At 47.7% G+C, this 13,510-nt stretch overlaps 1 protein-coding gene across 4 annotated transcripts in view; it reads left to right on the top strand.

Annotated features, from left to right (window-relative positions):
• Positions 1 to 13,510, top strand: part of MATN2 (matrilin 2) — a 155,403-nt gene that overhangs the window by 41,730 nt on the left and 100,163 nt on the right. For all 4 annotated transcript variants that reach the window (XM_067711673.1, XM_067711672.1, XM_067711671.1 and 1 more), the window contains exon 3: positions 10,463 to 11,032. In XM_067711673.1, coding sequence (XP_067567774.1) covers positions 10,463 to 11,032 — 570 coding nt within the window. The remainder of the gene's footprint in view (positions 1 to 10,462; positions 11,033 to 13,510) is intronic.

Below are 13,510 nucleotides of genomic sequence, written 5' to 3'. Positions count from 1 at the left end.
ATGTTCAGGGCTTGACATATATACCACTTAGATTTCCTCTTGTTAGTTTTTTTTTTTTAACATCTTTATTGGAGTATAATTGGTCTACAATGGTATCTTAGTTTCTGCTTTATAACAAAGTGAATCAGCTATGTGTATACATACATCCCCATATCCCCTCCCTCTTGCGTCTCCCTCCCACCCTCTCTATCCTACCCCTCTAGGTGGTCACAAAGCACCGAGCTGATCTCCCTGTATAGTACGTGGCTGCTTCCCACTAGCTATCCATTTCACATTTGGTACTGTATATATGTCCATGCCACACTCTCACTTCGTCCCAGCTCACCCTTCCCTCCTCTTGTTAATTTTGACTCATTATTCCAGCCCTCCGAAATCCTTTCTGGTCCTGACTCTGTTATTCAGCTTTTTAAGCGATTCCTTCCAGCATAGTGTGTAGTGGTGTAGTGAGAACCGCAAATGCCTCCAGAATTTGGAAAACTGTTTGGAAAATGTTACCAAGTGGGAACTGATTTTCTAATGTGTCTACGATATGTCTTAGATCCCATTAAGAAGTCCAGGGTGTATCCGTAATATAATATGATCAGCTTTTCAGGCCACTCCCCAGGGGTTCTTTAGGAAGATGTGAGTGGAGCATGATTGATTCAGAGGAAGCCATAGCTCATCATCTGCGTTGTAAAACGGCTGGCGTGAGGCAATGCAGTAGCTGGCACCTGACGAAGAAGGGAATTAGAGGGGGAAGAATTGAAATGTGGTCCTTTCAGCCCTGCCCAAGGACCATGGCACCCTAGTCAAGAGCCCTAAATACAGGGGAATTGCAGGTTAAGTCGCACTGGAGGCAAAAATCAAAGGTGCTCCAAATTGCCTCTGAAATATCCACGAGATCACCTGTAGATCACAGGGCTGGTCATAGTCTAGAGGCACATGGGGATGGAACACATGAGGTGGCCACAGGGGCCACATCTCAGGTGTCTGTGGGCTCAAGCTCATTGAGCGTGATGGTGGGTGTTACGCCATCACGTCTTTTCTCTCAGTCTGTCTGTCTGTCTTTGTTAAGCCCATATAGTTCAAAACACATAAACCAATTGCTTAAGGGATGCAATTTCCTTGAATTCTGATGTGCTATTTTATATTCTTATAGTGGAGGATACATACCACTTGTACAATTTGAGGAGACTATTTCTTTCCTTTATTTATAAATTTATTTCTTTAATTTATTTTATTTTTGGCTGTGTTGGGTCTTTGTTGCTGCGCGCGGGCTTTCTCTAGTTGCGGCGAGCAGGGGCTACTCTTTGTTGCGGTGCGTGGGCTTCTCACTGTGGTGGCTTCTCTTGTTGCAGAGCACGGGCTCTAGGGGCGTGGGCTTCAGTAGTTGTGGCTCACGGGCTTCAGTAGCTGTGGCTCGAAGGCTCTAGAGCGCAGACTTAGTAGCTGTGGCACACGGGCTTAGTTGCTCCGCGGCATGTGGGATCTTCCCGGACCAGGGCTCGAACCCGTGTCCCCTGAATTGGCAGGCGGATTCTTAACCCACTGCGCCACCAGGGAAGCCCGAGGAGACTATTTCTTAGAGAATTTCTATTTCCTTTGCTCTGACCCCATGCCCACCAGCAGCCTTCCATCATAAATGTGACTTTATCTAAAAGTTCATGGGCAGGCCGTCGACATGGCCACCCTTATTATTTCTCATTGAATTGTAGTAAGTTAGCACTAATTATCAGATAATGTCTCAAAAGTATGATTAGCTAACTTACCTTTATTCAGTTTCTTAGAAGTAGATAAAATTGAGTACTTCAACCTTTGTTGTAGAGCCCCAGACTCTAAAACCAGATTGGCAAAATGATTCCATTTCATCGTCTGTAGGTACTTGCAGGGCAGTGTTGAAAGGATCCTGAGGCTGAGTCCAGGCTGAGTGGGAGAGGATGGGAATTGATTCGTAATGTCTGCCAGGGACAAGGTAAAGAAAAAAAAGGGGACATTGCTCATCCTGCCCTGGAGCCTGGGTACCCACACCCAGAGGTAGTCAGCTATGCTCTCCCTTTCTCTCTGAGCATCCTACTTATCTTTTTAGTCTGCCTATTTTGTTGTATCCTGTTATTATGTGTCTGTACGCCTGCTGTTAACAGCTGGGAGTCTTCCTTCGTCATATTCCCAGAGCCTGACACACAATAGGTTCTCACTAAATATTTGTTCAAAGATTGGCTTTATTTAACTGCTCTACCCAACAGGTCTAAATATGTGGAATCTGCATTTCTTCCTCACTGGAGTCAATTATTTGTCTTGCTGAGATCCAAACTATAGATTTCCTCTGATTCTCCTGATCTATCCTAACTAGGAGTAAAAACATAAATTGTGCGTGCTTTTTTTCCCTTCTCAGTCTCCTGCTGGCTCAAAATCATCAAGTTCTCCCTACCGCCACCCCCGCTTTCTGTAATCATAAAACTGCTTTTCTCCCTTTGAAACTCTTGGTGAGCTAGTTTTTTCACTGGCCCTTTATGACCTTTGAATCACGTTCCAAAGTGTTTCTGGTCACTCTTAGGGAATTAAAGAAACCCCTCTGGTTAGTCCTAGTTGCAAAACCAGTTTTAGCTCTCGGCTCCTTGCCACTTTCTCCAACGTTACTCTGGTCATCCCTCCTTTGAGGGATCATTATTGGAGTATTCGTGTCCTCCACTGTATCTCAGCCATTCACCTCTCTTACCATACTCCTGACCCTGTGATTATAATAACTGCAGTCCCTTCATCATCTCAATTTAAACCTCCTATTTCCCCAGCTCACCCCTTCTAGGATTCAACAATGCTGTGACCTCATCTGGACTTTCAATCCATTGGCCCTGCTGCTTTTTCTCTGCCCTTCACCCCTTCCTGTCTTCTACTTCCTGTTCCCCCAGTTTAATTTCAGAGGAAATCTTTATAGTCGTTCTGTTGCCTACCTTTGTCGCTCTCCTGATTCATCACTCTCGCTTGGCTAAATGACAACCCTGGTTATATCAACTTCTGCCTGCTTTTCCCCTGTTCCTGTGCAGCTGGGCGTAGCCGGAGCAAGACACACCACATGCTATCAGTGTCCCTTCAGTTTCGTGCTCACCACCCTCAAGTTGGCCTTTAATGTCACCTGGAAATCATACTTCAGTCCCCTCGTCCATCCACTCTTGCACTGTCCTAGAAAATATTCCATTTTTTCCCCTTGTATCATTATATTTTTTACAGTTCTTTTTTTTTTTTTTTTTAAATGAGGGTGTGCTTTTTCAAACGCCAGTAGAAGGCTGATATTTTTTATTGAGTGCAGTGACTTTATGAGGTAGGCGCTATTGTCCCTGGTTTACGGCTGAGGAGACTATTACTTTTTTTAGAAGATGTTGGGGGTAGGAGTTTATTAATTAATTAATTTATTTCTGCTGCGCCGGGTCTTCGCCTCTGTGCTAGGGCCCTCTCCAGTTGTGGCAAGCGGGGGCCACTCTTCATCGCGGTGCGCGGGCCTCCCACTATCGCGGCCTCCCTTGTTGCGGAGCACAGCCTCCAGACGCGCAGGCTCAGCAGTTGTGGCACACGGGCCCAGCCGCTCTGCGGCATGTGGGATCCTCCCAGACCAGGGCTCAAACCCGTGTCCCCTGCACTAGCAGGCAGACTCTCAACCACTGAGCCACCAGGGAAGCCCCCACAGTTCTTTTTTTAAAGTGCCCACAAACCATCTACTTGTGGGAACTTTGCTGGGAATTGTTAGGAAGCATCGCATTTTCTGAAATCCATTTCCATTCTCCACCCCACCCTGGGCATTTGCCTGTTGTCCAGATCATGTCTCTCCTGTTCCGTCAACGATCGGTGATCGACTTTCTGTCATACCTGTCCCATTCTTCCGCCTCCCCCAGGGCCCTGCTCCTACAGCTCTCACAGTAGGCAAGTTAAGTGCATGAGAATGTGAACCACTAGCAGCCCCATGTGCTGAGCCGCTGCTATTCAGAGAGGCAAGCATCTGTTTTCATCATTTTATTAAATCTTAAAAAAACACAAATAGGCATTTAGCAGGGGAGATGCAGTTGGCAGGAGACAGGCAATTTTGAGCCATAGCTTTCAGGCCCTGATTCCAGGGAAGGAAAGAATTGACCCCAGAGAGCCAGTGCAGTTCTGGTGCATCTGGGAAAGGCAGGTCTAAAAGGACAGAATCCTTTCTGAGCATTGCTTGGTGGTTAAGAGTATGGACTACGGAGCCAGACAAGATGAGTTCAGAGCCGGGCTCCTCCTAAGTATGAGGCCCTGAGCTAGATATCTAAGCTTCCTAGACGCATTGTTCTCATCTGTAAAATGGGAATAGTACCTACTTGCTAAGTTGGGTGTGAAGAATAAATAAGCCATCCCGTGTAAAAGTACTCTGAACAAGGCCAGGTACTTATTAAGTGCTCAATAAACAGTACCTATAAATTATTATTATATTCTCTTTTGAGTATCCCGATAGCCCTGTGAGGTATTGTTATTCTCATTTCGCAGAAGAAGAGACTGAGGGTCAAAGAGGTGAAGGAGAGGTTTAAGACCACATGGACAGAAAGTGGTATTGGCTGGGCTTGCCCTGAGGTCATAGGACTCTGCTGCTGTTTCACTGAGCATTTCAGAGCCCCTTTCAGTCTCTGGATGAAATGATTTTACCCTTGTCATCGAGATTCACATATCTTCCTTCTCCAAACATGCCCTGACCTCTCCAGGCAGATGGTACCAAATATTTACTGAACAATTACACGGCCGTAATTAAATCGAGCTGCAGCAAGGGAGACCGATTAGCCACAAATCTACAATCCTGAGAGGAAGGAAATAGTTCCAAGGCTGCACGTTGTAATCCTGCTGGGGTGGGAATGTTGCTTAAAATTGTTCGGGCTCAGGTTCACCTTCTCTGCAGGGGGAAGAGACACTTGTTTGCCCATTGAGTAGGCTGCAGAGTCAAGCTGACAGAACTGGAAGTCCTGTTCACAAGCTCAGACCGTTACTCTTTTGGTTCAAGGGATGACGTTTTTATGATGTGCCCAGAAACCCTCTTCCAACTGCTGTGGAAAGTCTGTTGTGAGGGGCAAGGAGGAAGATCGTGTGTGTTCTTCTCACAGGCTGAGACAGGGAGGGAGGCTGTTTATCAGAACCAGTATGTGAAAGGAACACGCACAGAGGAGAGTCCATTTTCTGGAAACATCTCTCAGCTGTCCCCGTGTGGAGAAACTGTGAGGCAAATATTTCAGAATGTCCCCAAGTATTTACAGAGCGCGTATGGTAATGCCAGCGGTATTGAGAGTTTTCCCGGATGCCCACCATGACATGGGGAAAAGGCACCAGGATGGCCCCAGGTCTGACCCTAATGAGCCATGAGGCCTCGTGGAGATAGAGTCACCTCCCTGGGCCTCAGTTTCCCCTTCTGTAAAGTGAGTAACTTGGACTCTATTTAGACCCTCCAGCACTAAGATCTTATTAGTCTGTGAGTCCATGGACCAGAAGTTCAAAAGTGGCTATGCTCCCTCATAAAATGGCAAAGATTTGGGTCCTAGAATCTGTGACTCTGTTAGCAGGACCCAGAGACGTGCTCTAGCACTTTTTGACTTTGTGGTTTTAATCCACCTCCTTGAATTGCCTGCTCTGACTCAGTCCCTTCCACCTGAAACCTTGGCTCCACCACCCAGAATTCCATTTAACTCCACAAATGTTGACTGAAGACTGACTGTATTCCCACCGCATGGCTATAGAGATGATTAGTTTCCCACGTTGGGGAGTTCACAGTGAGATATGAGGTCAAGACTTGCCAGAACTTCGTTTCTCCGGAAATCTCTCTAGTTCCTAAACTAGTGGTTTCTCAGAGTGTGGTCCTTGGACCAGTGGCATCAACTTCACCCAGGAACTTGCTAGAAATGCACATTTTCAAGTGCCAGCCTAGACCTACAGAATCAGAAATTCTGGAAGTGAGGCCCAGTGACCTTAGTTTTTTTTTGTTTTTTTTTTTGCGGTACGCGGGCCTCTCACTGTTGTGGCCTCTCCCGTTGCGGAGCACAGGCTCCGGACGCGCAGGCTCAGCGGCCATGGCTCACGGGCCCAGCCGCTCCGCGGCATGTGGGATCTTCCTGGACCGGGGCACGAACCCACATCCCCTGCATTGGCAGGTGGACTCTCAACCACTGCGCCACCAGGGAAGCCCTGACCTTAGTTTTTAACAAGTCTTCCTGGGAACTGGGAGGCACCTCGAGCTTGAGAACCACTGAACTGGCCCTTTCAGGGACAAGCTGCAGTGCTGTGGTTCTGAGCTCTCGAGGGACCTGAGGAGATATCCTGAAGAAACTCGGTCACTTGGGCTGCCAGGACTCGTCGTTTTCAACTCACAATCACTGCTCTCTGGAGGTTCCCTCCAACTCTATTTCGAACCTTTGTGGTGTTTTTGTGAATGCCAGGCATTGTGGAAACTCCCCATTTGTTTTGATGGGAACTAATCCAGTTGAGCACATAATTCCCCGTGGAACTTCCAGGCTTCCCTCTAAATTGATTGCGATGCTTCCTGGGATGCTGACACCATGACTGAGACCCACAGTAAAAATCCCAGTCCCAGAGGACCCCCTGCTTCCAAAGATTTCCAGAGGAGGAGAGTTCTTAGGGAGCCAGTCTTCAGACTCTATCCCTCTCTCCCTTCCAAGGAGTCTTTCATTAATATCCTCCTCCATGGCAGGGTCTGGGCTGGTTCCGGTCCTCCTGAGCAGGTGGAGATGATTGGGTCACATTCTCCCTGCATGAAGTTCTGGCTGAAATGGGGGGCAGGTGTGGCTCCTGGAGTGGCCTCAGTCCTGGCCCTTGTCCTCTTTCCTGGGACCCGCAGGTCTGTCATGCTGTGCTCTGGCCCAGGACCATGTGCTAGACTATAGACACCTCTGTGAAAATTAGAGAAAGGCACTCCCTCCAGGTGCCTCTCAGGGTGGACGCAGCCCCTGGGGCTCAGGGCTACCCTGGATTTCAGGCCCCTTGCTTCCCTGGGCAGGCGCCTGTGTGCAGCACGAACTACACAGCAGCAGCAGCCCTGCCCCTCCCCAGCCTGGGCCTAGGAAGGTGTGGACTGTGGGGCCGATGTGGGCCGAGCAGAGCCTGCATATGCAGCTCCCACACATTGGGGCTTTCCACATGCTGGGCCCAAGGCTAAGCTCTTTACCCACAGCATTTCCTCAGATCCTCACAACCACCCAGTGAGGTGGGTGTTGGTGTTGTCTCAATATAGGTTTTCTTTTTCTAAATTGTAAGAGATTTTCAAACTCTCAGTGCCTTCATGTTCTCATCTGTCCAATGGGTACGGTACTCCTAGCTCTTTTCTTAAGAGCTTATTCTAGAAATCAAATGAGACCGTAGTGATGATGAAAGCTCTCTGGAGTAAAGACGTTAAAACACCCTGCAAATGTCAGGGTTGATATTGATCTTACCCCTGCGCCCTCAAAGGCAGTTTCTGGGAGCTCTGGTTTGAGAAACTCACCTTAAGTTCACCCAGCCTCCAGTGTTATATGTGGGTGCCACAGAAGGTTGGCTTTCTGCCATGATGCTGGCATGCGGGCGTGCTTCCTCCCCTAAAATTGTTAGACTTGTGAGACTGCAACGGATGAGGTGTGTGTGCAGGTGCTCAGGGGCGAGTCGCGACCTGGCAGGCCCGCGTGGATGGGATGACCTCACCCGCCTTGCCTTTCCCACTTCTCATGTCAATGACTGGGTTCACTGCTTCATTTCTGGTTTTCTCCCTCTTTCTTGCAGCTGCAGTGATCGGGATTTAGGGCAAGCATTTGAGATCCCTTTTCTAATCCCTATCAAATCCGGATTTAGCAGTGGGAGGTCTGGGAAAGAGAGGGGGAGGGAGGGGCTGGAGGCCATAGCTCAGAACATCTGAGAAATCCCAGCAGGAACGCCCAGCCTCCACCCTGTGAGGCCAGAGGCCTCTCATCTCATCCAATCTCACCCGCTTCCCAGAATGCCTTCTTGCTTGCGCGCTTGATGAATGAGTATGGCGATTGTGGTGGTGAGGGAGAGACTTCGACGTTTACCTTCTTCCAATTTAACTGTGCCCTTTGTTGACATGTTTCTTGGCCAGGTACCTTCTCCATTTCCACTACTGCCCCCACCTCCCTCCCCCGACCACCCACCCCTGGTTGAGATTAAGTTTCTCTCTCAACCAGATTTGTACAGAAATGGTCTGGATCATCCACCCTGCAAACCCCTGCCTGACTCAACTGTTTTTTGTGGGTTTTTTTGTTTTTTTTTAAAAAAAACTGAGGTATAGTTGATGTACAATATTTTATAAGTCACAGGTGTGCAACATAGTGATATCACAGTTTTTAAAGGTTATACTCCATTTATAGTCATAAAATATTGGCTATATTCCCTGTGCTGTACAATATATCCTTGTAACTTATTCATTGTATACATAGTAGTTTGTACCTCTTTATCCCCTCCCCCTATATCGCCCCTCCCCCTTCCCTCTCCCCACTGGTAACCACTAGTTTGTTCTCTACATATGTGAGTCTGTTTCTTTTTTGCTTTATTCACTAGTTTTATTTTTTTAGATTTCACATATAAATGATATCATACAGTATTTGCCTTTCTCTGTCTGACTTATTTCACTTAGTGTAATGCCCTCCAAGTCCATGCACGTTGTTGCAAATGGCAGAATTTCATTCTCTCTGTGGCTGAGTAGTATTGCAGTGTGTGTGTGTGTGTGTGTGTGTGTGTATACACACACACACACACACACACACACACACACACGCCATATCTTCCTTATTCATTCATCTGTTGATGGACACTTAGGTTGCTTCCGTATCTTGGCAATTGTAAATAGAGCTGCAATGAACATTGGGGTGCATATATCTTTTTGAATTAGTATTTCTCTTTTTATCAGATATATTCCCAGGAGTAGAATTGCTCGGTCATATGGTAGCTCTATTTTTAGTTTTTTGAGGAACCTTCATATTGTTTTCCACAGTGGCTGCACCAATGTACATTCCCACCCACAGTGTAGGAGGGTTCCCTTCTGTCCATATCCTCTCCACAAACTTCTGCCCCACTCAGTTGACTTTTTATTATGTAACTTCCCTACAGAAGAGACGTTACATAATGCTAAGCATATTATGCCCATCACCTGTGGCATCATGTACAAATTTCAGTCTGAATTTAAAGTCATTTTGTAACTGGCTTCATGCTACCCCTCCAACTTAATTCCTGTCCATAACTCCTAGCAGGGCCTTTACCACTCGTTCTTTTATCCACTCTATTCATGCCATCTTGGGCTTTTGTTCATGTGTCCGTCTCCATGTGTTCCTTCTCAGTCCAAACACTATGCATCTGTAAAGCCAGCTTGTGTCCCATCTCCTTGACTCCAGCCCACTGATATCCCTGTTCTCTGAACATCTAGTGTCAGCACCACATAGTTTCATACTAGTTATTCTTTCCTTGTTCCAGTAATTAAGTCTCCCCAGGTAGACTGTAAGCTCCTTGATTTGGGTCGTCCCCCCTTAGTGTCTTCTTTTTAAAAAAAAAAAAATTATTTATTTATTTATTTTATTTTTGGCTGTGTTGGGTCTTCGTTGCTGCGTGCGGGCTTTCTCTAGTTGCAGTGAGTGGGGGCTACTCTTCGTTGGGGCGCACGGGCTTCTCATTGCGGTGGCTTCTCTTGTTGTGGAGCATGGGCTCTAGGCTCGCAGACTTCAGTAGTTGTGGCTTGCAGGCTCAGTAGTTGTGGCTCGTGGGCTCTAGAGCACAGGCTCAGTAGTTGTGGCGCACGGGTTTAGTTGCTCTGCGGCATGTGGGATCTTCCCAGCCCAGGGCTCGAACCCGTGTCCCCTGCATTGGCAGGCGGATTCTTAACCACTGCACCACCAGGGAAGCCCCCGCTAAGTGTCTTCTATACTCCCTGCAGTATCCAGCCGAGCCTATGTGCTGTGCAGTAAATGATAAAGTAATTTTGACCCTGCTCAGGTGTTTGCCAACCTGAAAACTGCATTGATGACTTTCTAGAAACTGAAGTTCATTTATCTTGTAAAAAGAAATAGTATCTTTGTTGCCAATACCCATGATCACCCAGTCATGCACATATACACCCTTACAACCTTCCCAAGGGGGGAAGAAAAACGATGAAGACGGGAGGTTTGAAAGGTGATCCCTGGCCCTAGGATTTCCAACCTGCACTGGGTCCTTAACACCCTTCTTTTCTTTCCTTTCCTTTTCTTTTCTTTATTTTTAATTGAAATATATTTGATTTACAATATCGTGTTCGTTTCAGGTATACAGCACAGTGATTCAGTTATACATATATATGTATATATAACTTCTTCAGATTCTCTTCCCTTATACGTTATTACAAAATACTGAGGAGAGTTCCCTGTGCTATACAGTGGGCTCTTGTTGGTTACCTATTTTATATATAGTGGTGTGTTTATGCTTAACACTCTTCTGATGCGTTTGCCCTCCCCTCTTTCCCCAGAGAGCTCCTGTGAGAACAAGCGGGCAGACGTGGTCTTCATCATTGACAGTTCCCGCAGCGTCAACACCCACGACTATGCAAAGGTCAAGGAGTTCATCGTGGACATCTTGCAGTTCTTGGACATTGGCCCTGACGTCACCCGTGTGGGCCTGCTCCAATATGGCAGCACCGTGAAGAACGAGTTTTCCCTCAAGACCTTCAAGAGGAAGTCCGAGGTGGAGCACGCCGTCAAGAGGATGCGGCATCTGTCCACGGGCACCATGACGGGGCTGGCCATCCAGTACGCCCTGAACATCGCATTCTCAGAAGCAGAAGGTGCCCGGCCACTGAGGGAGAACGTGCCGCGGGTCATAATGATTGTGACCGACGGGAGGCCCCAGGACTCGGTGGCTGAGGTAGCCGCAAAGGCCCGGGACACAGGCATCCTGATCTTTGCCATCGGCGTGGGCCAAGTGGACTTCAACACGCTGAAGGCCATCGGCAGCGAGCCCCACGAGGACCACGTCTTCCTGGTGGCCAACTTCAGCCAGATGGAGTCACTGACCTCAGTGTTCCAGAACAAGTTGTGCAGTAAGTCCTGTTTCTCTGTGGCTTTTCTCAGGGGATCGTTAGGATGAGTTCATTCATCTTCCAGTGTTCATTCTGTGCTAACCTGGTCCCAGGTACCGGGCTGGCAAGGGGTGTTTAGCAAAGGCCAAGGTAGACACAGTGTTCTCTTGGGGCTCACGCTCTGGCCAAGGAGACATATTAAGGATGCAGTTATACAAATACGTAAGTAACTGCAGTTGTAACAGTGTAACAGAGGAAGAATTCAGGACAGGACCTGACCTAGGCCAGGGGGCTCAGGGAGATTTCCCTGAGGAAGGGACGTTTACACTCAAACTGCAGAACGAGTAACAGTAGGTAGGGGAAGTTTTTCTCCAGCATATTGGCTTGTCCTGGCATTGCCTAGGTTGGAATTCATGAGGTGTAGTAAGCATGGGAATGGGAGGGCAAAAATAATAACATAACTTCTCCTTGGATGGTGTGGAATACTGAGCATTTTTGCCCCATGGTGGTGCTAGCAGTGGATGTTTTCTCAACCCAGAAAGAGGCCCAGTGTACGGGGAAGACCAACACGTGCTCCTGGTACCTTCCCACCTGATAGGATGGCAGGTGCCTCCCGACTGCTTCTGCAAGGACATGCTTCCCCAAGTCCTTGAGCTGCATTCTTCTGCTTTAAGGGTCTTCTTCCCCATCTTGCTTTCTAACCCTGCACTCCACAAGGCTTCTTTCACACTTTCTTGCCACACTCCTCCCACACTTACCTCCAAGCCGAGCTCCTGCCTCAGCTTTCCCAGCAGGTCAACTCACCCTCTCCCCAGTTTCCTGCTCCTGCCACTGTCTTCTCGTCCTTTTCTCCTCCAGAAGGACAGGGTGCCAGCCTGCCAACCCAGGCTCCACACTGGTCCCCGGAAATGGGAAACAAGCCTCCTGACCTGGTAAACAGTGTCCAGTCCAGCTTTGCCCACCCCCATTGGTCCCTGTCCCCTCCAACTGCCATGCTTCTTTGATGGGAAAACAAAAGCAAGTATCTATTCTGAAATGACCAGTATTTCCCTGGAGTCTGCATGGCGAATGACCTTAAGGACCAGACTCATCTCCAACTCACCGGGAGCAGGAACCTTTAGACCAGTTCTCAGAATGTGACAAAGCCTAGAAACACACCCCCCACCCCCGCCACCAACCTCCCCCCGACCCTGTCAAAGCCTCAGGAAGGAAGTACGGTGTGCTTTTGACGTCTTTTTAAAAAAATTCTCTGCTGAAAACTAACTTCAAAAAGCAGAGACGCCATTAATTCTTGACTCCAAAATCAAAAGTTTTACTTAAAAAATCAACGCCATGAAGGAAAAAGAAACTTTTGCTCTGCAATGTCGCTTGGAAAACATTCAGAAGTGCTATTTCCCTGGCGCCGCAGAGGGGCTGGGTCTCTGTGGCGTGCCGTGGCCTGAGTCACCTGGAAAACTTCAGCCAGTAGAATGCACTGCAAACATTTTCAAGGTTTATGACTTCAAATGACTTCTGCAGAATTTGTATTCCCTCTTTCCTGGAAATATTTTAAAAAAGAAATTGGTTCTGTAACAGTTTTGACGTGTTTATTCAGTTGTCTTGGAAAAATGTTAATGGATGAGTTCTTTTATAAGCTCTCTGAATGGCTCACCAAAGGGAAAGGTAATATAATGAGGCTGAGGATATGGACTTGTTCATAGAAGAACCTTCTCTGTGCTTTATGGCCTGGCAGCAAAATTAAAAGTTTGGCTACTCCCGTTTTTGTAATCTTGAAGCTCTAAGAAAACATCAGTATTGTGCCATTCATTCATTCCTTTGTTAGGGCCCGGGAACTGAGTCCCTCTTCCTCCTCCACAGAAGACCAGCTCCTGTCTCTCCTCATCACAGGGCTCTGCTGAGCAGACTTGTCAACTGTCTTGAAAGGTGAAGGAGGCCCCGGGGCCTCTGCAGTAAGGATCACAATAACTAACATTTACAAAGCACTTTCTCTTGTGTTTTCGCACTTTATCCTCACGAAAATCTGGGGAGGCAGCACGATGCCATCCCTCCCTTTTACAGGACTGTAAACTTGTTAAGTGAATTCCCAAGCAGCCAGGAGATGGTGGGTTCTACTTCCAAACCTCTTGCTTATTTCATTCCTCTCCGCATTGGGAGATAGAAATCCCTCTTTTAAGGTAAACGGTTTTCTGCAGGCAGCCTCCGCAGTCCAGCCAGGCTAGGCACACCGGCTCTGAGGTTGACATTCACCTCGGAGTTTGATGAGAAGCCTTTGCGATGGGGAGGGGCAGACTGAGGTTTCAATGACCCCACCTGCCAGCTGTACAGATGCTGAGCACATCTGTAAACTGGGGATTTTACCTGCGGAGAGTAGATGCGTGAACAGGCGTTATAAACTGTAGAGCCCCATTCAGTGTGCACCATGTTGTCTGTGATTACGGTCAGACACACGGAGCACCAGCAGGGTAGGCAGACGGCCTCAGCTTTGACCTGCCCTCCAAT

This window comes from Pseudorca crassidens, chromosome 17 (genome assembly GCF_039906515.1).
Source record: "Pseudorca crassidens isolate mPseCra1 chromosome 17, mPseCra1.hap1, whole genome shotgun sequence".
Lineage (NCBI taxonomy): Eukaryota > Metazoa > Chordata > Mammalia > Artiodactyla > Delphinidae > Pseudorca > Pseudorca crassidens.
The sequence above is the reverse complement of the archived record's forward strand: the minus strand, read 5'-3'. Positions and strand labels throughout refer to the sequence as shown.